This window comes from Zonotrichia leucophrys, chromosome 11 (genome assembly GCF_028769735.1).
Source record: "Zonotrichia leucophrys gambelii isolate GWCS_2022_RI chromosome 11, RI_Zleu_2.0, whole genome shotgun sequence".
NCBI classification, from domain to species: domain Eukaryota; kingdom Metazoa; phylum Chordata; class Aves; order Passeriformes; family Passerellidae; genus Zonotrichia; species Zonotrichia leucophrys.
The window spans coordinates 7,260,452-7,283,620 of record NC_088181.1 but is presented as its reverse complement, the minus strand read 5'-3'; the positions used below and the strand labels follow the sequence as shown (position 1 = coordinate 7,283,620).

General features: G+C 59.4%; 1 protein-coding gene across 1 annotated transcript; it reads right to left on the bottom strand.

Moving 5' to 3' along the window:
- Nucleotides 1-48: 48 nt before the first annotated feature.
- Nucleotides 49-22,640, bottom strand: CARMIL2 (capping protein regulator and myosin 1 linker 2). The gene is given in 41 exon segments (XM_064722944.1): nucleotides 49-559; nucleotides 645-755; nucleotides 989-1,096; nucleotides 1,274-1,567; nucleotides 1,870-1,938; nucleotides 2,115-2,151; nucleotides 2,487-2,606; nucleotides 2,874-3,279; nucleotides 3,680-3,783; nucleotides 5,351-5,835; nucleotides 5,838-5,894; nucleotides 6,636-6,702; nucleotides 7,186-7,302; nucleotides 7,744-7,831; nucleotides 8,299-8,474; nucleotides 8,606-8,719; nucleotides 9,626-9,754; nucleotides 10,313-10,408; nucleotides 10,504-10,597; nucleotides 11,218-11,286; nucleotides 11,944-12,116; nucleotides 12,612-12,669; nucleotides 12,947-13,043; nucleotides 14,108-14,189; nucleotides 14,348-14,417; nucleotides 14,639-14,743; nucleotides 14,894-14,970; nucleotides 15,094-15,171; nucleotides 15,535-15,644; nucleotides 15,835-15,921; nucleotides 16,062-16,156; nucleotides 16,502-16,590; nucleotides 16,667-16,742; nucleotides 17,809-17,882; nucleotides 18,447-18,517; nucleotides 19,113-19,210; nucleotides 19,557-19,678; nucleotides 20,828-20,887; nucleotides 21,148-21,198; nucleotides 21,321-21,412; nucleotides 22,586-22,640. Coding segments are annotated over 41 exon segments (4,722 nt in total). The 5' UTR covers nucleotides 22,626-22,640; the 3' UTR covers nucleotides 49-383.
- Nucleotides 22,641-23,169: the final 529 nt, after the last annotated feature.

Sequence of the window (23,169 nt, the reverse complement as noted above, 5' to 3'; positions counted from 1 at the left end):
GAAGCCTGCGTCTGGCGGGGGCTGGAGAGAGCAGTACCCCATGGGGCAGGAGCTGGAGTAGTGAAAGTGCCTTGGGAACGCTTCCTAAAAATAGCTGGCTGCCTAAAATCACCGGCGCCCCCGCTGCAGCCCACAGCGACAGAGGGCACTGGGGACTGCAACACCACTGGATGCATCCTGCAGGCTCTGACAGTCCTGGGCATCCTGGGCAATGCTGGTGGCCCGGCTGTCCCCATGGCGGAAATTGGGCGATGCCATCGTTGGCACATCCACGCCAGCCTGGTGCCCATCTGTCCTCTCTGCACCCCAGCTGCCAAACACCCTGGCACGGTGCGCTTGCTTGCAGGGTTTTGTTGGGAGCAGCGTGGTGACATGCAGGGGCTTCACTGTCCCAGGGCCGGCTCCTCCTGGCCTGGCACTGGGCGTCTTTGGTCTACGGCAGCTGAGTCTTGTGCATTCCCAACAGTTTGTGCCAGGGCTTGCGTCTGCTCACCCTCAGTGCCTGTGCCAGCCTGCGGCTCCTCCAGCCCGGCACAGGGCCAATCCTGCAGCGGGGCACCTACACAGGTCACAGGTGCTGGGGTGAGCATGGGGGGACCCTTGGTACCCCAACAGCTGCTTTAGCAGGGAGGGGAACATCTCACCTTCAGCATCCGAGGTTGGTCCAGGCTCACCCTCCATCTCTGAGAGGGACTCGTGCTTGGTCCTGTGCCTGAGCACAGGCGAACGCCGCAGGCGCAGGGGAACGGTGCCCACTGGGGGAAACAAAACCCAGGCCCATATTAGGGTGGGGCACAGTGGCGTGGCACCTGCTGGAACTGATCCCCATACTGAATTCCCCTCAAGAACTTCCCATTATGGCAGTGCCATTGTCTATCACCCACCAGCTAGAAGAGGCAGCGCCAGCATGCATGTGGAACACCACCACCCACCTCTGTTGGTGTTGAGTGCAAGGAGGGCTTGGGGTCCCACTTCACACACAACTTACTTCCCAGCTCGGCCGGGCACTCGGGCTCCCTGAGCTGCTCCTCGTGGACGGACAGTGCTCGGCGGCCGGGTCCCCGTGGCGCTGCCAGCCGTGCCATCAGCCGGGTGTCTGTGTAAGCAATGGGGAGGTGCCATTGGAGGACAGCCCACAGCACCCCACCTGGCAGGCCCCATCAGCACCCAGCACCCACCGTGTGCTTGGCTCCCTGCTGCCCTCCATCCCAAGGGCTCCAACAACAGGCCAGCAGTGGAATGAAGCACCCATGGGCACCTCGTGCATCCCTACCTTCATTATTGGGCGGGGTGGGCAGGGTGCCAGCACCCACCTCCCCACCATGGCTGACCCTTCGTGGCAGTGCCACTGGCACATTCCTGCCCAACCGTGGCAGGCTGCTGCTCCAGCCCTCCCGGCCCCCGGGCTCCGGCAGCCCGCTGGGCTCTGCCAGGGTGAGGGAGCGCCGGGGCTGGTCGGAGCTGGTGGCCGGAGGCTCAGCGGGCAGCTGCCTTCCCAGGGCTTTCCAGGCTGGCCGGGGCTCGGCGCTGGGCTCCGTCCTGGCGGCTGGGCTGCGGAAGGGTGCGTCTGTGGGGCAGGCAGGATGGAGCTGTGGGCGTCCAGAAGTGACAGCCCCAGGGATGGTTCTTGGTGCTGGGAACCAGCCTGCAGTCAGCCCAGGGAAGGGCAGTGGGCTGGTGGCCATCTGCCAACAGCAGGGATGGGCACCCATGGGCATAGGGCACGCTCCCAAGGGTGGAATTCTGCCCATGTGCCTGTGCCCACCAGTCCCCTGTTGGCTCCAGTCCCCATGCTTGGTGCTAGGAGAGGGGATGAAGCCCTCTGCCCCAGGGGCTGGTGTGACCCCCCAGCATGCAGTGGTGACCCACCTGTGGACACAGAGTGTGTGCGGGCCTTCAGGGATGGGGGTGAGTCTGCAGAGCTGTCTACGATGTCCCCTGCAAGCACAAGCCACCGGGCAGCAGCAGTGAGCTGGGGTCTGCCCAGTGCCACCAGCACCCAACAAGGCAAAGATGTAGTGGGACCCACAGCTGGGAGCCCAAAGGGCCTGCCCATGGCCACCCATGGGTGCCCAGCTGGGTGGGGTCAGGGTGGAGAGGGAGCAGCCCCTCACCATCTGAGCCGGCTTTCTTGATCTCGCTGTCTTTGCTCTGCAAGGGGGAAAAATACTGGTAAGGGGGTTATCGGGGAGGCAGTGCCCACAGAGACAATGGGGGCAGAGGGCAGAGTGCTGCTGCCAGGCTCTGATGTGGCTGCAGGGAATGGATGCATGCCAGGAAAGGAGGGACAGACTGACAGACACCATGCAGTGCATAGGAATTCACCCCTTGCAGAGGGTTAGGTGGCAGCGCAGAGGCTATGGGCAGTGGCAGCGCAGAGCTGGGTGCTGCCATTCCCAGTGGGGAGATGTCCCCATTCTATGGACCACCATCTCCTACCACCCTGGAGGGGCAGGGTTCATCCGAAAAATGGAACCAGTCCCCACCTGCTGCTTCTTGCTCTCAGCAGCCGGGCCCTTGGTGACGCCGATGCGATGGAGCATGACCTGCACACGCTGCTCAAAGGAGCTGGACAACTCTCCCTCGCTCTTCTCCAGGTGCCTCTTCTGCAGGAGAGACACAACCCTGCCAGGAACATGGACCCACCACAGCACCTGCGGCACCCACACTGCTGCCTGCGGGGCACCCACATTCTCAACCCCAGCCATGCTGCCAGGAGATGGTGACATGGACAGGACCCAAGGGGATATCCCCAGCCATCACTCCAGTGTCCCCACATCCCCTGCTAACCCCACCAGTGTCCATGGGTGGGAGCAGCCCCCACCAGGGGAGCTGAACAGTGGTGGTGGCTTGGTGACTGTGACAGTGCTTACCTTGTCATGCCTGACCCCCAGCGCATCCTCGTCCTCCCCGGACAGCAAGATGAGTGACTGGGATTTGCCCTCCCGAGAGTACTTGGGCCGGATCCTCCGGGCAGAGTCAGGAGTCTGGCAGTGCTCAGGCTCTGCTTGGGGCTCGGCAGAGAGCCCGCCCTCCTCTGATTTACTCAGGGGCTTCCCTGACTCGCCTGCCTTGCTGGGGGCTCGTAAAATGTCACTGAGCATCGAGCGCCTGCTCCTAGGGGCAGTGGGACCACCCTCGGGCTCCTTCTCACACCTCGAGCCCCGGCTGGATTTGGGTTTCTTGAAGGCAAAAAAATTCCCAATTTTCTTCTTGAGGGTGCGGGAACCAGAGGGAGCCAGAGGGGCTGATCCTGGGCAGGTCTCCGGAGTTGTAGGGCTGGGGAAGAGATGAAGCATTGGAGAAGGTGAGCTCCAGGCTGCCAAGAGGTAAGGGATCAGTTTTTTCACGCTGCCCATCCTAAAGGGATGGATCCAGACCCTGGACACTCCACCTGAGATGGCAGTGTCCTGGCAAGGGCACCCATTCCCAGCACTGTTCCCCTGGGTGCTGCTTCATTGCCTCCCCACTGTGGAACAGACTCCATGGCCACATCTGGCACACCATGGCTGCCATCCCATTCCTCCTCCCCCAGCCCTGCCCTGGGTGATATCCCTGTGTGTGCTGCTTTCCCCAGCACCCCTTTTGCACTGGGCCCAGCAGCGTTTGCAGGGAGGCTGCTGGAACCTGGGGATGGGTGTGCTGGGCAGGTGAGGGGCCCTGAGCACCCCCAGCTTACGGCAGTGTTTCTGTGATGAGCCTCTTGGCAAAGAAATCCTCCAGCCCCTCGTCCACGCGGGTGATGCTCCTGTCCTCGCTGTTCTCACAGGCCACGGGCTGCACCTGTGAGGGACAGCTGCTGTCAGCCCAGCCCAGGACAAAGGTGTCCCCAGGCATGAAGGTGTGTCTGTCACCCATCCCTGGGCATGGACAAGTGGGTGCCCCTGCAGGATGGGTGCTGGCATGCTCCATCTCATACCCAGCATTAAAGCCAAACCATAGTGTTACCAGCTGCATCCCAGCTCTAATCCTGCTCCTTCCCTTGAGCACTGGGAGCTCCAGGCAGCCCCAGGCTCCTTCCAACCCCTTGTCCAGCACAATGGCTGAGGTATGGCACTTGTACTGTGGGAGAGGCCTTTGGCAGGGATGCCTCCTCCATCTGAGCTCCAAGAAAGGGACCCCTCTGCTGCTGGCAGTGATAGAGCAGGTGACCTGCAAGGACCCACATCTGCATCCCTCAGATGTTTCTATTCCAACATTGGAGCGCCACCACAGCCTGCCTGAGAGCCACCCGCTCCATCCCCATAACAAAGTGGCCCACGCCATGGCCAAGCCTTCCTCCATGGCACCTTCCTCTCCCTGGCATGTGCCACTGCATCAGTGCCACGCTATCGATGAGAGGGAGGCGCTTCCCCATCGGTGGCATTTCAATCCATAATGACTTTTCATTACGGCTGGATTGATGCCGCTCAGGAGCCGTTCCAGCCATCTGAGATCTGCTCTCCCTGTCATATCATATCCATCAAAGCCTGTCCTTGCTCAAGTCTTGGCCCACCCTGGGTGCCAGGCATGCCTGTCCCACTGCTGGGTGGTGGTCCCCTGGCCCTGCCAACCTCCAGAACCCACCCTGCCCCTGGGACACAGCTCCTGCCTTCCTTCCTTCCCTCCGGCCCTGTGCCACCCTGATCCCACCATGATCCAAGGGCAAGCATCACCACAGCCCTGCAAGCCAGGGCTTTCCAGCAAGTGAAAGGATCCAGCTGCATCACGGTGGCACGGGGATGAGGTGATGCCAGCAGGATCCAGCCCCGGGGACAGTGATGGAGCTGTACTCGCCACTGACTGCACCCAAAAGTTACTTTTCCTTTGGGAAGGGGGGTGCAGAGGCAGGATCCCCATCCAGTCGCCTGTTGGATGGGGGGAGCACAGCCCACCTCATCACGGCTGGCAGAGCCCCACCAGCACCACCGGGAGCCGTGGTGGCCACCGGTGCTTCAGGGATGATGGATTTTGGATAAGGGGGAGCAAATGGAGCTCAGGAGGGAGGCAGCTGGAGCCATTGCCGAGCACATCGCCGGCCCTCTGCACCCAAACTCTGCAGGGTTTTCCATTCCTCTCCCGGCTCCCACCGCTCAGCACCTCCCAGTGGGGAGCAGGAAAGAGGATGGATGATTCCCCTCGCCCCCCCCCAGCCCCCCTGCCCATCCTTTCAGGTTCCCCCCCGAGGAGGAGGCGGCTCCGGCAGCAGCTGAAATGCAGAATAATAATAAACCCACCGCGTCTTTGCGCATCTTATTTTCCTGCCTTGCAACAAATACTGACCGCAATAATTCACCCAAGCGGAAAAAAAAATGGGAAAAACACCCGGAACGCAGCCCACCTCCCCTGCCAGCCGTGCCCCCACCCTTACATTCGGCTTGCTGGGCGGCTGCCGGTGCCGGCGGTTGGGCCGGGGCCTGCCTTTGGTGCAATGCTCCAGCTTCTCGCCGGCGGTCGGCAGGTCCATAAGGAATCCGGTGGCGGTGGCAGGCTGCGTGGCGGGGAGCGAGCCGCTCGCAGGCTCAGCATCCTTTGTGGAGGCAGGGCGTGCCGGCGGCGCGGCGGGGCTGAGTGACGGCGGCGCCCGGTGAGCTCGGAGCCCGCTGGCGTCTCGACCCGCTGCCGGCTCCAGCTCCGAGACACCTACGAGAGGCGAGAGGGTCCCTGTTGACACCCGCCCTCGCCAGGCCTCCCCATCATCATCATCATCACCATCACCATCATCATTATCATCACGGACGCCGTCGCCCTCGCCCACGCGCGGAGGGGCAGCGAGCGGGGCAGTGGCTCCGCCGCGGGGCGGGAACGGGAGCGCGGCCGTGCCCGCCGGGAGCGCGCGTGGCGGCTTTGCGGCGCGGCCGGGATGGATCCCGCCACCGCCACCGCCGGAGGTTGGCTGCGTGCAGGGGAGGATGCTGCGGGGGAGTGTGCGGGGATGCTCAGGCAGGGGCCGAGCCCCGCAGCCAGCCCTGAGACCTGCAGCAGGCACAAACTCTGCCGGCAGCGAGCAGCAATCACAAACATACCCGGTTTGCTCTGCAGGCAGCTCCTCACCCCCCCCCTAGGGACCCTCTGGCAGGGTGCTGTGGGGCTCAGGGATCCCCTGGGGACACAGGGGTGCTGGAGTCTGCATGAGCTCAGCCAAAGCAGAGTGACCCATCAACTGCTCCTTGTCTGTGCCCCCTGAGATTCACTCCCCTCCCAGGCTGGTGGGGACAGCACCAGCAGCAAGGGAAACCCATGGGCAACTTCTTCTCCCCAAGGTTGTTGGGTGAGTGGGTGATGTCTATGTCCAGGGTGGCCGTGGGAGATACCACGGCACCCACAATCACAGACAAACCTCCTACCGCTGGCTGGCTCTGTGGGGAGGGAGTTCAGGGCATTTACTCCACTGCCCAAGGACACCGAGCCATCTGGGGCCCAAAACCAGCACAAGAGCAAGGTCAAGGTGAGCTTCCCCCATAGACTCCACCACAGCACTGGGAGAGGCTCTCGGAAGGGTCCTGACCCTGCTGCCCTCAGCCCATGACCATGGGGGACTCCGACCATGAGGCTCCCCCTTTGCTGCTGCAAGCCCCCTGCCCCTGCCATGCCCTATGGAGACAGCACAGCACCCAGTGAGCTGCAGCAGAGGGACAGCTCCACGGTGACCTTACTTCTCACAGTTGGTGTGGGCCGGATGCTCCTGAAGTGCTTGTTTCTCCTCCGCAGGGCCATCTTGTACTGCAGGGAGAGAGGGATGGTGGCAGCTCCGGCATGGACAGGGACAGGCTGGCTGTGCCAAGACATATCCCATGGCAGCCAGAGCCTGCCAGGCTTCGCCCAGTGATGGGTGCAGTCCCTCCATCACCCCTAGGCTCCCAGAGCTGCACCCCTTCATCTTATCCCAGCTCCAAAACCACCCACGGTGCTGGATTGGATACTTCCCCATCCAGAACTGTTCACCACACTGGATCCCAGGTCCCAAAGCAGCCACAGAAGGACAAGGTACAAGCAGCCAGGCCGCCACAAGGACACATTCTAGTGCCAGCAGCATGGCTGGCAGGCTCACGGTCCCATTTCCCAGCACTAATTGCCTTAGCCCTGCCCTGGGGGGAGCTGGGGGTGCGTGCACCCGCAGGGGCTGTGGCTAAGCCCGGCATCATCCCGTAAGGCGGATAAAGGGCGGTTGTACCACGGCCATCACGCGGCAGCCCCGGTCCCTACCTCCTCTGCAGCCAGGTCCGGAGGATTCCTGCCCCTCGCCAGCGCCGTGGCATCGTCCTCAGCCGACTCCGGCAGCAGCACCAGGAGGTCGAGCCCCTGCTTGGAGAGGCTCTCTGCCTAAAACCATTAGGAAGCGCTTAAATTATCCCAGGGGCTGAAGCGTGCTGGGCTGCCCTGTGTGCTCTGCGCTGCTCTGCTCCCTACCCACGGCTGGGATTTGTGAGCGGATTTAGGCCTGATTAGCCGGTGTCCAGCCCGGCGCAGCTGCCCTGCTGCAGGAGTGGCCGGTGCCTGGCGTCACCCCAGCACACAGCAGCAGTGCTGGTACTTTGCTCAGGGTGTTAATATTGCTGTGACCACACTGGGAGAGGATTACCTGGCAGGAAAACCAGCCTGGGTGGGAATTATCCTGCTTCCCAGACTGCAAATCCATGGTCACGGCATTGGTGTCCAGGTACCTGGACAATACTGGGGTATCTAGACCCCCACTGTGCATCCCAGCCGCAATGCTGGGGTATCCATCCCCATCCCACAGGTGCTGGCAGCCCCAGCACTCACCAGTTTGCACTGGGCGATGGTCAGGTCTCCCAGCACAGCATCCACGATGCAGTCGGCTACAGCGGCTGTGACGGACAGCTTGATCTCACTGGGAGCAGAAAGAGGGTGCTCAGGGCCAGCACCCAGCACCCCTGCAAGCCATGGGGCCATCTCCCCAGGGAGGGCTTTGCTGAGGAGATGGATGCACACAGAGCATCCCAGGACATGCCCACATGCTGCAGCTTGCTGGGTCTGGGCTGCCAGAGCAGGAATGGGAATAGGCACTGGCTGGGATGGAGAATGCCAAATGCATCCCATTGTTGATGGTCAGGGCTGGCCAAGGGGATGTGCCTGCAAGAACATCATCACTCCACAGGTTTCTCCAGCACCTAGGGACTCATCCAAAGTGGATCCAAGCAGGAAGAAAAGCTACAGGTGGGAAAACCCAGCAGCAGGACCCAGCACATCTCTACCACAATGTGGGGAGAGAAGTTGCTAGAGAGCCCCCAGAGTGCTCCTCTGGCCCGGGGTCAGTGCCAGTGACTGAGCAAGGAGGAAGAACAGCACATCACCTACTTCAGCTTGCTGAAGATATCGGTGACCATCTGGTCCAGGACAGCGCTGAGGCTGAGCTGGTCCTGGAGGCAGATCCTCTCTGACATGGCAGTGACCAGCTGATCCCTGACCCCGCTCTTCTGCACCACGGCTGGGCACAGCCCGTGGGCTGTGTCCAGCGCCGCCTGCATAATTGCCTGAAGTTTGGGCAGGAAAGGAAGGATTCAGTTTCTGTTCTATCAGGATTCACATGGCTTTCAGTAGACACCATCCCCCTTTATCCTTGGGCCAAGGCTGATGAACATTCCGTGCTGCCCATGGTGCCCACCTGGATTTCCCGGCTGCAGGTCTGTGATGCCTCCTCTGTGAGACACTCCAGCTTGTGCTGCAGCTTGCCATTCTGGTAGGGGGTGTTGCCAGCCTCATACAAGAGGGGCAGGATCTGACATGGAAAGAGATGGTGTGGATCATCCCGTGTCACTTCATCTTCTCCTCCCATATTTCCATGCACAGCCTCCCCCTGTGGCTCTCCCATGGAAGAGCATCACCCACATCAGCTGGGGAGACACAGTGATCTTTTGGCTTTACTGGGCCAGGTTTGAGCATCCTCATCTCTCAATTTCTCCCTGCCACTCACTGACTCTCCTTCTCCTCTTGCACTCCACTACACTGCTACCTGCATCAGGGAGACCCTTAACCAACCCTTTCATGCATTCCCAACATCAGTACTGTCTTCTTAAATCCTGTCTCTGCCAGATTAAGTAACCAGGGGGTGCCAGAAAGGTGGAGAAAAGGGGAAAGGGGGTGGTTTGAAGAGAAGCAGAAGAGGAAAAGGTGCAGTGGGGAGAGAGAACCAAGACCAGCAGGATCAAACCAGGTCTGACAGAGCCAGGAGCTGCCAAACCAACATGACGGATTTTGTCATGGGCTGATGGAGCATTGTCACTGCTGGGGTGGGATGAAGGTGCCCCAGGGATTCAGGGAGGTTTCTCAACAGTGTGGGCATCTGTGGGCTGCAGGGTGTTCTCAAAGCTGGAGCTCCCATCTCTCCCAAGGAGGGATGTGTGAGCATGGGATGCCAGAGGAAGGGGGGCTGTAACCCTGTGGGGGTGTGCACACAACTGTGTGGCTCTGGGGCAAGGGGCCTAAGAACATTTTGATCTTTGTTCTAGAAGGGAATTCAGAAATTCTCAGCTGTTCTTTAGTGCTTGCAAGTGCTCGGTGGTGTGTGTCTGTTGCATTGACATTCTGGAATTCCCTGACTGCTGGTTAATGATGTCATTAATTAATCAATGCCCTGCTTCGATCCCGAACGGAGCTGTGGGGGTTTCCCACGCTGTGCACTCACACTGACACAGAGGTTGGCATTCCTGATGGCCTCCTCAGCACAGAGGATGTCCGTCTCCACCTCCCTGCCCGTGCAGGTGCTCAGGATGTCGACATGCTTCTGCACGCTCAGGCAGATCTCATTCACCATCTGGGGCACAGAGAGGCTGTGTCCTGTGCCAGCGCTGGGGCAGCACTGCCAGGTCCCCTCCTTGCTGTGACTTTCCCAGAGAGGAGTGTGCTCAGAGGGGGCACAGGCAGGTTACAGCCTCCGAGAGCATCCCTGCCTAATAACCAGGGATGCACACAGCAGGAATGTGCTGGCAAGAGTGCCCAGGAGGCAGGAACACACTGTACAGGTTGGTGTAGCTGCAAGTTATCTCAGCAGTGCATATGCATGAAAAGCATGGATGCAACCAGCAGGATTCCAGGAGATCTGCTTTCCATCCGCCCCCACCCTCACCACAGAACCATAGCATGGTGTGGGTTGGAAGGGATCTTAAAGATTCTCCTATTCCAGCCTTCCTGCCATGGTCAGGGACACCTTCCACCAGACCAGGTTGCAACCTGCTCCATCCCTGAATCTGCTCTGCCTTCCACTCAGGCAAGGTTAACAGGGTGTTTTGCTGCTTGCAAGAGCTCGCATGAGCAAGCCAGGGTGGTTTGGGGCAGGGGAGGAGCAGCCCCCTGCAGTATTTGTCCCTCAGACCTGCTCAGAAGAGGTGGTGAGGATGCCCTGCTGCAGCCGGAAGGTCTGCGCCGGCAGCGTTTGCCGCAGCTGGTTCCTCGTCAGGCAGGACTGGAGCTGCAAAGGCAGAGGCCGTGAGCAGTGATGGTGGCATCTGGCCCATGAGCAGTGATGGTGGCACCTGGCCTGGGCTCCACAGCCCATTTCCCCACCTTGTGCACGGCCTCCTCCGTCCTCTCGGGGTGGCTGCGGTACGCCTGCGCCACGTCGCTCATCGGCAGCGGCATCGACTTGAGCGTGAAATTCCTGTGGGGCACAGGGGGTCAGCAGGTGCTGCACCCAGGGCTCAGCCCTCTGCTCGTGTCCCCATGGATGTGACACAGGCTCAGAGCCCACCCAACAGCAGCCTGGACGTTGTGCTGAGGTCCAGCTCTAGAGATAAGATGGCCAAACTCCGGCCCTCAGCAGGCCCCGATGGGGTGGCAGTGACCACGTGCCCAGGCTCTCCATGCACCCCTCTTTCTTCAGACCTCTGGAGATCTGCACAGCCAAACACCAGACAGGTGGTGGGTGTGCTCAGCAGGGGAACAAGCTCTACCCATCTGTCACGGGCAGGGAGGAGAGGAGCATCACATCACATCAGCACCACCAGCAGATCACCCCGTGCTCATGGGGGGATCCTGGGGTGACATGAGGCTGTGCTGGGTGGGATGCAGAGCCCAGGGGAGCCCTGAGGTTGGTAATGGGGGTATCATCACCCAATGGGTGCCAGGTTGCTTTTCTGGCTGCAAGGCCAGAGCTGTGGACCAGCTCCCTTGGGACATGTATGAAACTGTGTGACGCCCTGGGGACAGTGACATGCTGGTGACAGAGGCTCTTTTGCATGGCAGTAACAAGCCAGGAGGACCAAGAGGCTCCTTCCTTACCTCTCCAAAGCTTGAGCCACCTCCAGGAGCCCATGGGCTGTTGTGTTGTTCCTGTCCCAAACCACAGTCCTGCAAAAAGAAGGACCTGGGTGAGCCCTGCCCACACCCACACCACCCTGAGGGGTTGCTAGCAAGAGTCAGCCCAAGGCTGACCCCAGGCATCAGACAGTCTAAAAATGGGGTTGGAAACTACAACTTTCAGTATCCAAAACATAAACTTGGACTTTGCAAGGAGCTATAAGTTAGGTGGGTGCCTGGAGGGAGTGAAGGGCTGGGAGGACACATTCAGGGACCATCCTGTGGGCAGGGACAGACATGTCCAGAGAAACAGCCCTGGCTGAACACCATTCCCTGTCCTCTGCAGACACCCCTGCTTTGGCTTTGTGTACACAATGTGGTCAAAAATGGTGTTTTAGGAAGTGATGGCAGAGCATGAGGTGAGGGCAGTGACAACAAAGGTTTGTCTGAAGCATGCTGGGCTGGGCAGGAACCTGGAAAAGAGGTGGCAAGAACCAGGGCAGGGATGGAGCTGCTCCCTTGCCCTTCACATGTCCCCAGATGACTGCCATGGGTGCAAAATGCAGTAATAGCATCCGACCTTGTACCAGGAGTGGTCCAGGACCACATCCATGGCCACCAGGAGCCGTGACAAAACTCCTCTGATGGCATCAGCATCACAACCATCACATCAGGGCCACCCACGGGGTGTCACAGAGCTGCTGCTACCTGAGCTTGGTGTTGATCTGCAGGGCCTTGGCGAGCATCTTGGCCCCTGTGTCCCCCATGGCGTTGCCACTGATGTCCAGGGACACGAGGCTGGTGTTGCTGCCCAGGGCACTCAGCAGCACGTTGGTTCCCAGCTTGAGGCGTGATTCAGCCACTGACAGCGACTGCAGAGGCTGGAAAAGGGACAAGGAGGGGGACCAGGACATGTCAAGGTGCATGTCACCCTCCAGACACAGCTCCCCCCCGTGCAGCAGCCTCTGGGCTGGTGCTGGTTTGGAGTGATACTGAACCCTGAGGAACAGAGGGGCAGGGACTGCTTAGACAGGCTGGGTTTAGCTCAGATGCCCAGCAGGCAGTGAGGAGAAAAGAGAGGTTTTTTAGGAAAGCTGTGCTGAATGCAGGTTACAATAAGTCTCCTCCATGACTTTAGTCAGATACAGGCTTCCATTTTCCCACATTTCCCACTTCTCTGTCTGAGCTCTTGCTTCAGACTGAGGAAAAATAAAAGCAGAAGGATTTGAATGGCAGTGGGGGAGAAGGAGGATTGCTCCAGCCAGTGCAGGAGGGACCTGGATGGCAGCCCTGCATGGACACTGCACAGTGCTGGCTGAGGGTGACCAGGAGCAGGGATGGGATGGTTCTGGTGGCTGAGAGCAAGCTGGACTTACACAATCCTCCTCCTGGGTGAGCTGGACAATGCGGTGCAGAACATCCAACAGACCTTCCCTGCAGGAGAGGTGTGTGAGGGGGCTACTGTGCATGCCCTGGGGCCACAGAGGCAGAGCTCTGCCCTCCCTCCCACTCCTGCCTGGGCTGTGACCCATCCCTGACACTGCACCAGGTGCTGGCAGTGGTGCAGTAATAGGGGTGTCATCACTGTGACCCTCCCTGCATGGGCAGGCAATTCCTACCAGCCCATGGGCTTTTGATGGGGAGGGAGAGTCAAGGTGGGTGCACCATTCCAGGGTGGCTCCAAGCCTGAGTGCTGCTGCTTGGCACTCACTTGGATTTGATGTTGAAGTTTTTCCCCAGGGAGACGTGCCTGATGGATTTGCTCCTGCCAATGGAGAGCACCAGGGTCACCATGTCGGGGTCAAAGCCTGCAGGACAGGGAGACACCCCAGGATGATCCAACAAATCCATGGAGGTGGCACCAAGGTGGTCCCTCTCAGAAGACCTGCAGAGCCACCAAGCTGCCATAAAGGGATGCTGGAGATGCCCAGGGAGGCTCTTGAGCATCTTCCTCCCTTCCTGGCTTCCCCAAGGAGACTGAAGACCTGTGCAGAGCTGGGGTCCCTGAGAAATGGCCTCCAGGGAGGAGCAGCCACTGTGGGCACTCCTGACATGGGGGTGCCAAGGCTGTGCTGAGCCACGGGGGCACTGAGGGAGCTGGAGATGGCCCTTGCTCTCTGCCATCCCTCAGGGTGTGCCCCCCATCACCCACCCACCACCCTGGACACCATGGGGGGAGTTCAGCTTCCAGGCAGCTGCCTGCACTCCCATCCTCCTGGCTGCACCACCCCAGGGAAATCCAGCAGAGATATGGGCAGGGATCTGCTCACCCAGCAGCTCAACCAGCCGAGAGCACAAGGCACCAACACCCACTTATGGACTGCCTTTCCTGCACAGAGGTGCTCTACTGGGAAAGCCAAAAATAGAAGTATATTTTGGCAAAGATTGACTGAAAATTTTGGGTGAGAGCATGAGCTTCTGGAGCATTGGTGTCCTGAAGGACTCCAAACCACATCAGCTTTCCCAGAGTCATTTGGCTGCTGAGGAGTTGTATGGTCTGCTGTGAGATCTTAGCAAGGCTGTTTGAAAGTTTAGGTGAAATTAACAACTGGCAGCTTGTGATGTTTGTGATGATTAGGATCACTTGCCCATGGCTTTGGAGGCCACAGCAGAACAAGGCTGGAAGCAGAAAAGTGGGAAGAGTTTCTGCCCAGGGAAACACTTTCAGTGCTTCCAACCCTGAACCAGCCACATGAGACCACCTCAGATTCAGTGAACTGAAGAGGACTGTACCAAGAAAGATGCAAAATGAGAAATTTTGGCAAGTCTTGAGGTAGGAGGGCATAAAGAAATCACCTCACTCGCTGTGCTGGGACATGACAGTGCAGGAGATGCAGGAGATCTTTTCCCAGGCTGGGAAAAAGCAACCTACCATTGTCAGACAGGTCCAGGTGACTGATGGAGCTGGCATCAGGGATGAGGTCCTGGATGACTTGGGCCCCCGCTGATCTCAGCTTGGAAGAAACAGCAAGACATCAGTACAGGGGAGGCAGTGAGCCCTGCAAACCAGATCCTCCTGTTGGGGAGGTCAGGCAGGGCACAGATCCTCTCACACTGCCACAGGGGCACCCCCTGGCCAGAGGGGGGCTGCCCATGGCTGCTGGGCCCTCACCTCACAGCTGCTGAGATCCAGCTGCAGGTCACTGATGTGGCTGTTGTCTGCCAGCCCTTGCAGCAATGCCCTGGAAAAGTGACCAAAGCCCCATCAGTGCAAGAAATGGGGGCACCAGCATCTGCCATGGGCACCCCAGCAGTGCAGGCAGTGGGACTGGGATGCTGGAGAAGTGCATCCTTCCCACAGCTCTGCCTCTCCCAGCCCCTTCCCTCCATGCTCCCACCAGCCCTGACCGAGGTCTCCCCAGGCTGTGCTCACCCCAGCTCCATCCCCGCAGCCCCATCGCACCTTACAGCATCAGCTGGCAGCTTGGTACCTGCCAGGGAGACGTGTCTGAGGGAGCAGGCCTGGCTGAAAAACTCCTTCATGTCGGGGGAGATGGTTTTCACCCTCCTGAAAAGGATGGGCACAACATGGCAACAACTGCATCCCAGCACCAGCCCTTGCGTACCACACCCCTGGGTACCCCAAACATGGGTACCACACCCCACTGGGTATCCCACCCCTGGGTACCACACCCCCCTGATGCCATCCCCAGCTTACTTGTGGGAGAACACATTTTTGGAGAGGTCCAGGTGGACGAGGCTGCTGTGGGGTCCGTGGAGCAGGGCCCCAAAGAGCTGCCAGGGTGGGATGGGAGCCGTGTGGAGGAGGAGCCAGGGGCACTGCAGCCCCTCACACAGCCCAGGGATGGAGGGGGCTGAGGGCAGGGCTCACTGCCAGGAGCCCTGCATGGTACTCACAGCATCCAAAGGGCAGTCTGTGCCGGCCAGGCTGAGGTGGGACAGCGAGTGGCAGTGCTGGAGGAGGCTCTGCAGGTGCTGAGAGCACGGGGGGCTCAGCAGCTTTGCCCCTGAGTCCCACCCTCACCCCGCAGCCCTGGAATCCCAGTTCCAGCCTGACTCTCCCTCCTGCTGAGCACAGGGGTGAATCCTGCACACAGGAGCCCACTCTTTCATGGGACACTGCCATGTATCACACAGCCCCCTGCTGCAGATGGCATCTGCCATACTGCCACAGGGAGATGCAGGGGGATGTCCCCAGGGTGTCCCCAGCTGCTCCCAGCCATGACCTCCCCATCCCTGGGGTGCACAGGGCACAGAGCAGAGCAGACCAAAGCCACCCAAACCAGACTGGGGACAGTCTGAGTGTGCCACCCCACCCATGACAGCACGGGTACTCACACTGATGTCATCCCCAGCCAGCGTGCCGGGGTTCCCAGAGAGGTCCAGGTGCCGGAGGGAGAACCCAGTGGCTTTGTTATCTGTGAGGGCCTTGCACAATGTGCTCATCCCTGCTCAGAGAGAGGGAGAGAGGCATGGCTACAGGCTCTGTGCACTGGGGAGAGCCAGGGAGCAGAGCAAGGGAACTTCCCCCAGCTGGGGCAGCAGGACATTGCCCCCATGAAGGTGCCCTCTCCAGGGTGTCCCTGCAGCCCCTCCGTCTCTCCTTCTGTGGAGGGGGCAAGGGCATCTGGGCTCTACCTTTGGCTGTGAGCATTGTCCTGGCCAAGCTGAGGCTCTGCAGACCCTTGGGACTCCTCTCCACGTGCCGGCTGAAGGCAGAGACCCCTGATGGGAGCAGGGAGCTCTGAATGGCTGCACCATGAGCTGAGCTGCAGCCTCCAGGGCAGGAGCCAGCTGCTGGTGGGAGCTGGAGCTGAACATCAGTTTTTGTGGGTGTAATCTCATCCCAGCCCAAATTTGGGTACCTCTATCTTCCAGCTGGTTGCCAGAGAGGTTGATGGTGTGCAGGACAGAGTTGGGGTGGCTGCTGAGTGCCTGGGCCATCCTCTGCACAAAGTCACTGTGGGGAGAAGGGTCAGCCATCTGAGCAATGCCTAGATAACTCCAGGAGAGACAGCCACCAGCTCTGTAGTCTTACAGCTAATGCCAGCAGCTCCTGCCTGTGGGGCAGACCTGGCTCATCTGAGCAGCCAGAAGGAAGCAGAGCACCTCCAGGGCTGGGTGGTATTCACTGCCAGGCTATGGGAGTCTCTGCTCCCAGTGAGCTTCCCAGTGTGGAGGGGATGGAGCCACCAGCCCCTGGCACAAGGGTCCATGCATGGACCTCCCTGCTCCATGGACTGAGGGAAGAGCCACCAGGCTGCCAAAATCCTGCTCATCATTGCCTTGCAACACCTTCACCTACCCCTTCAAGCCACTGTTCTCCAGCACCAGCTCCTCCAGGGTCACTGACTTGCTGAGCATGTAGAGCAGCTGCTCTGAGATCTCCTGATTCTGTCAGGGAAGAAGAAAGCCTTTCTGGGAGCCTGGCCACCCCTGGTGCACCCAGAGCCACAGCAGCAGCACTCACCAGCCTGAAATCCTTGCAGGAGAGCTTGGTGAACCAGAGGTTGAAGGACAAGGCAGCAACACTCAGCGCCACATCCCTGCAGGGTGACAGGGAGGAGGGAGTCAAGGGCCAGGCTGAGCCAAGGCTAATCCCAAATGGGTGACAAAAAACACCCAACTGGGGCTTGTCCCAAGACATCCAGCCCAGGGTGCCCCAAGATACCCAGGATGCCAGAACACACCCATCCCATGCAAACCCAAGGTGCTCCAGCTGACCCAGCCCTGGGATGCTCCAAGACACCCAACCTCAGTGTGCTCCAACACAATGTTCAACAGAACAGGACTCGGGATTGTGGGTTTAAAGATCATCTTCCCCAGATTATTCTCTTAGGGAAAATCAAATTAATCAAAGTATTTGCATGCTTCTATCTAAACCTCAGGGTTTTAAATTCTTTTTAACTCTGAGCGCTCATGTGAGCAACACCACAGGTTTTGGTTGAATGGAAACAAGTTTCTTTTTTACTTCCTCATCCAAAGAAATCTCTATAACGGTCTCCTTTTTCACCAGCTGAGCACAGATCCTCTGTTCCCCAAAACACTCAGCCCAGAACTTTGACTTGCTGTGTCCCAGCCTGGCAGCTGCCTGCCCTGAGAGCTGAGCCCTTGCTCTGCCTTTCTTGGGATGGAGACAGGGCTGAGCCCCACAGGGAGAGCTCCAGGCACAGCTGGAGCTCACAGCCCCTCTATCAGGTTATAATCAGGTGATAACAGGGTTATAACAGATATCTGGGGGGGCTGGTGGGGAGCAGGGCAAGTTTCAGGGTGGCAAGCTGCACCAGCTGCTTTGCATAGGGAAACACCTGACAGCCACGAGCTGCAAGAAGCCACTGTGGCATTGGGTTTTCAGCCCTATAAACAGCTCCCAGGCTGATCTAAGAGTTAAAAATGAACAGAGAGGCTGCCTGGACTCTCAGCTGCTGCCCCATGGGACGGGGCTCAGGGTGTTTGGTGAGGGGGAGAGTCAGGCTGCAGATGTGGCATCCCTGGAGCGTGTAACCCATAAAAGCCTCTAACACGGGCAGGAGAGCGTGCTGGGTCCCCCAGCAGGGGCAGGGAGATGAGGATGGTGCTGGGAGCCTGCAGGCAGCAGGGCTGGGGGCTCACCGGCTCTCCAGGTGGCTGAAGTCCAGCAGGTTGAACTCCCGGCAGTCCTGGCTGTGGTAAATGTTGTCCACATCCTTCCCAGAAGGAGGCACACTGGATCAGGCTCAGCACTGGCTCCTGGGGAGGGCTCAGGTCCCTGGTGCTGCTGCTGGAGGGAGCTGAGCCCTTGGGGAGCCCCTTGCCTAACCCCAAAGCCTAAACCCTTCCCATATGGCTGGCAGGGGACATGTCCCAGCTTGGTGGGACAGATTGGTGAGCCTTGGACATTTTCTGCAGGGAATGTTCAGAAGGCAGCACAGCCCAGGCTGGTGGGAGAGAGGGTGTGGGGAGGGGTGAGCTGGGATCAGTGTCCAGGGAAAAGGGGGACAGGGAGTCCTGCAATGGCTGGGTCCCAGAAGGATTCTCCTCTCCTGGGACACCCAGCAAGGTCCCACATTTCCAGGGCCTCTCCTTGGGTCACAGTCTGGGAAACAGCCTGGTCCAAGGCAGCTGCTCCCACCTGCACTTTGATTCCAGCCCAGCCAGGAGCAGGGGGCACTCAGAGCTGCAGCTCCCAGCCCCAGCAGCTCCATGAGGCAGCCACAAGCATCCTGTCCCCAAGGGACACCCTGCTGCATCCTCAGGAGGGACCAGCTTACCCACTGGATCTCCTCGCGGAAGGCAAAGCCGTTGTAGTCACACAGGGCAGCGTAGGTCTCTGAAAACCCCCCTGCAAGGAGAAGGCAGTTTGGGGGCAGAGCTTCCCAAGGGAACATGGAGGAGAACTTTGAGGGGAGTGGGAAACAGGAGAGGAATGACAGGGACTCAGAAGTGATGCTGAGAGCTCCCCCTTCCCTGCCCAGAGGGGAGAGAGATCCACTGTCAGCCCCAGTGGGGGCTGTGGCTTGCTTTGCTTGCTCCATGTGGGTTCCAGGCAAGGCACATTGCCCTGGGGATTAGTGCAAGAATCCTGCTCCAGAGCAGGCCACAGGAAAAGCTCCTGGCTCTGCACTGGTGCCATGTGAGGTGGGTAGAAGCATGCACAGCTACAGGTCCTTGCAGGTAGATCCTGAGCAATATTGCCTGCTGTCCTGCTTCCTCCTGGGGAGCTGCATCCCCTCAAACCTGCTCCTGCCCCATGGGATGGGATGGGGTGGGCAGCAGACCCCAGCAGCAGGGCTCCATCTGACCAAAGCCATCACAGGTGCCCTGCCAGAGGTGAGGGCTGTCAGCAGAGCTGCTGTGGGTGGGTGCAGGGCTGGAATGGTTCTCAGAGTGCTCCAACCCTCCTGGTCCTGCCTGAGGGAGGTTATGGCAGGACTTACCACATGGCCCAGGGTTGCTCTGCAGCACTTCCTCCAGTGAGTCTGTGATCTGCTGGATCCTCTCATACAGGCTGGGGGGGCAGTTCTTGAGCAGTGTCCTGGGGAGGGAGCAGAGGGGTGTCAGGGTGGGCCAGAAGAGCATCCCCACCACTCTGTGCTTAGCTACAACCCTGTGTGTAGGGTGGCCAGAAATATTGAATCAGAGAACAGGGTCTTGCCTCCATCCATGTGTTTTTCTCCTGCTAAAAGCACTGTTGCAGACCCATCCTATATCTGGGATTTTCTAGCTACAGGTGTCCTGGTTCATGGCAGGTGGGTTGGAACTAGATGATCTTTAAGGTTCCTTCCAAACCATTCCAGGATTCTGCAGTCTGGGGGCTTTTCTGGGCAAAGGGGTTGCTCTGGTTCCTACACAAGCACCCCTCAGGAGCAGAAGACCCTTACCCAAGGGATGAGTCTGGAAAGACCTTCTTAAGTGACATGGTGACATGGATAACAACTTGCTCCAAATCATCCAAGGACATGAACCGGAAGGCAAAAGACGCTGCATCTGTTTCTATGACAACCTGCAGGGTCCAAAGGATAAGAGATTCCTGAGCGAGCTGGCAGCACACAGCGTCCCCAAGCCCCCAGACACAACAGTGACAGCCATCAGCTCCTCACTGCAAACCCAGCCACAAGCACAGAGAATGCTGTGAGCACCAGGAATTCAGGATAAAATACATTAGTGTGCCAGAATAAGGCATAAACCTCCTGAAAATTCAGCTTAAGCTGATGCAGAGGCAGCCCAATGCAGTGAGGTGAGAACAGCCTTGTCTCTGCCTGCAGCAGCCGCAGCTGGAGCATGGAGGTTTCCTCCCTGAATTTATTTAATCGAGGTTTAGGGCTTTTTCAGCTTATGGTTCCTACCAGGAAAAAAAAAAATCCCATGGCAACATGCTCCGTGATTTAATTACACGCTGATTGAGGCGTGGGAGCAGGATGACAATTATCTGCTGGCATCGTGCAGGACGGAGCTTCCGCCAGTGCCCGGGGCTGTGGAGGCAGGAGAGCGTGGGACTGCCTGCACTTCAACAATCCCTGGGCTTTCCATGGCCCAGTCAGACATCTCAGCCCCCTCCACCCTGAGGAATCAACCCCTGCACCCTCTGTCTGTGCCCAGCTCCTGCAGCTCTCGCCTGCTGAGCAGCAGAAATCCTGTGTGGAGGCTGAGGCCATGGTTGCTGATGATGCTTCACCAAGAAAAAGCCAGACAGGATGTTAGAAAGGAGCAGACAGGAGGTTAACCAGGACCACAGCCCTGTTTTGGCCAATACATCCAAGCCTTGATATCCTCCCTTTCATGGCTTCCACTGCCACATCTGCCCTGTGTGCCCGCCCCTCTCTAAGAGGATTAACGGGGTTTAAAACACCCTCCTGCTAAATTTGTCTTCACCTTGGTAAGCCTGCAGCCATTTGTCACCTTGTCCCTGCTGAGCAGGAGGTGCCATGGCCAGGTGCTGTCTGTGGATGGCAGAGGGGAAGGAGGGCAGGCACCCACCCAGCACCCCCAGCTCCAGGGCAGCACCCTGATGAGACCAACACTGGTGACCCTCAATGGGGGACCAGAACACCCCCAGATCCTGTGCTGGGCTCTGGACCAGGGTTTGCCACGGGGAGTGGGCAGAGAGGGGGGTAATGCCCAGGCTGAGTTTGTCCCAGTTTGTCCCACTCACCACACTGGGCTCTTGGACTGCCATCTCCCTCACCTCCAGGAAGCTGAAGCTGCTGTGAACCTGTGGGTGAGAGAAACAGGATCAAACCCAGTGCTGATGGAGAAAGGAAACCCAAGGGTTCCCCCCAACTCCCACACTTCCCATGCCTCAAGCAGTGCTTGGCCTTGGCCCCACCCTTCACCAGCCCCCAAACAAGACCCCCTCCCCTTCCCCCATCTCTCTCCCCATCCTGCTCTTGACCCAGTGGCCCAGGTGACTCAGGGGTCACTCCCTCCAGTGCCCCAGGCCCCCCAGGGCTGTACCAGAGTCCCCACACTTACCCTCACTGGCAGCATCACAGGCAGCACATAGGCTCGCCAGGGTGTCAGGACCTAGGCAAGGTGTGACAAGGGACCATGGTGACATGGAAGCCACCCCTGTACCCCACTGCCACCATAAAACACCTTCCTGGGGAAACCAGGAAAGCAGGAACCAGGCCAGACTCTGCACATACCAAGATAAAGTCATCATACTTGGATTTCACCTGCAGCTGGATGCTCAGCACCAGGAGCACCTTCTTTGTCCCCAGGAAGGTGGTGATGCCCTCTGAAAAGACCAATGTCCACATGAAATTAGGTGGCTGAAGTCACCTTGCTCCTCTCCCATGTTGCTCTTGAGGATACTGTCCCCACCTGAATCATCTCCTCTCCCTCCACACCTGACAGTCACACCCTGGTTGTCCTCAGACAAGCCTCACACACCACCTGTGGGTCTCCTCTGCTGCTTGGATGATGCACCCACCTCCCCATCTTCTGCCACAGCCTCAACCAAGCACAGGGTTTGGGGCTGCTGGTTCACACTGCCTGTGCTGCCTCACCCACTGGAGCTGGCACTGAGCAATAAGAGGCTCCTGATTTCTCTTCTTTCCTTTCCAAATTTACCACCAGGGAGCAGCTGGTCACCCAAGTCCTTCCTCTCCACAGGGCAGCCAGTGTGGTCACACGTGCCAGCCTCCCCAAGGTCACAGCTGGTCACTGTCACCATCAGTGGGCCAGTGTGAGCATGGCTCCTGCCCTGAGCACCCCCTCCATGCCCTCCTGATTCCTGCCTCTCGTGGGAGAAACAGGGCCAAAGGCACAGCTGTCCATCGCTGTGCAGAGCACACCGGGCTGTCACAGTGACACCAATCCCCATGGGTCAGTGGTTTGAGCCACGCCTCCCCAGGGACCCACCCTGGTAGAGCCAGCCTGAGGCTGTGGGGACACGGTGACCCAGCTCCTCCCCACCAGTGCCAGCCTCGGTGGGGCTGGTGAGGCTGCAGGAGCCTGAGACCCCTGTGGCCTTTTGCTGCTCCAATCAGCCAAGGGAAGGCCGTGAGCAGTGGTGTTCGCACCCCCCATGCTGAGCTGCGGGCTGTGCCTTCCTGGGGAGCTCCTGGGGACCCCCAGCTGGCCAGAGGAGCCCAAGCCCATGGGGCTGAGCAGCACCAAGCTGCACCCACAAATCCGGCAGCTTGAGCTGTGCAGAATCCCATCCTTGAGCAGCCAGGTTATCTGGGGATGCTCTTGGTCCAGGGTCCATCCTCAGGCAAATTAGTTTTGCAGACAAGAGGAACCCCCAGACGCTGCATGGGCCCCCCTCAACCTCAGCTGTTGCCGCTGAGGGACCCAAAAGTGACTCTGCCAAGCCCAGCGAGGCAAACGGGGGCCAGGCAGGCCCGGCAGGGGCAGCCCCATGTGGCAGCGGTGCCCGGCAGTGGCGGCGGCGGGCGATGCTTACCTTGCAGCTCGGCGGGGATCCCTCCGGGGGACACAGCCATGCCTGGCACCTGGGGACACCTGCCCGGGCTGCGGGGTCAGGGCAGCATCCTCGGCGCCGCGGGAAAGGCGCCCTGCCGGGAGGAAGCGCTGAGGTTACCGACCGGCAGCGCCGCCGCCTCGGTGCCTCCTCCCCCTCCCGGTGCCTCTTCCTGCCCCGTCAGGCGAGATTTACCGCCTGAGCAGGAGAAGCGAAATGAAAGCGACGGTGCCCACGGCCCACCGGCCCCGCCGGGAGGAGAGGGCGGCACTACCCAGCTTCCACCCTTCTCCTGCCGTGTGGAGGGCATCCCTCCATGAACGGAGCGGGAGCATCTCCCCACAGCTCCAGCTTTCAGGGTGGAGGATCCGTGACCTCTCCTTATCTCCTGAGGTGCTTCATGGGGACATATTCCTGCCTGGACATGGCCGGTGTGTGGGGTAAGGGCAAGTCCACCCTTCCCAGCACTGGGCAGCCAGCCCAGCTCCATCACCTTGCACTGGAGATGGGTGAAGGTGCCCAGTGCAGGCTGCTCTCTGGAGGATGGATGCTGGTGCCCATGGAAG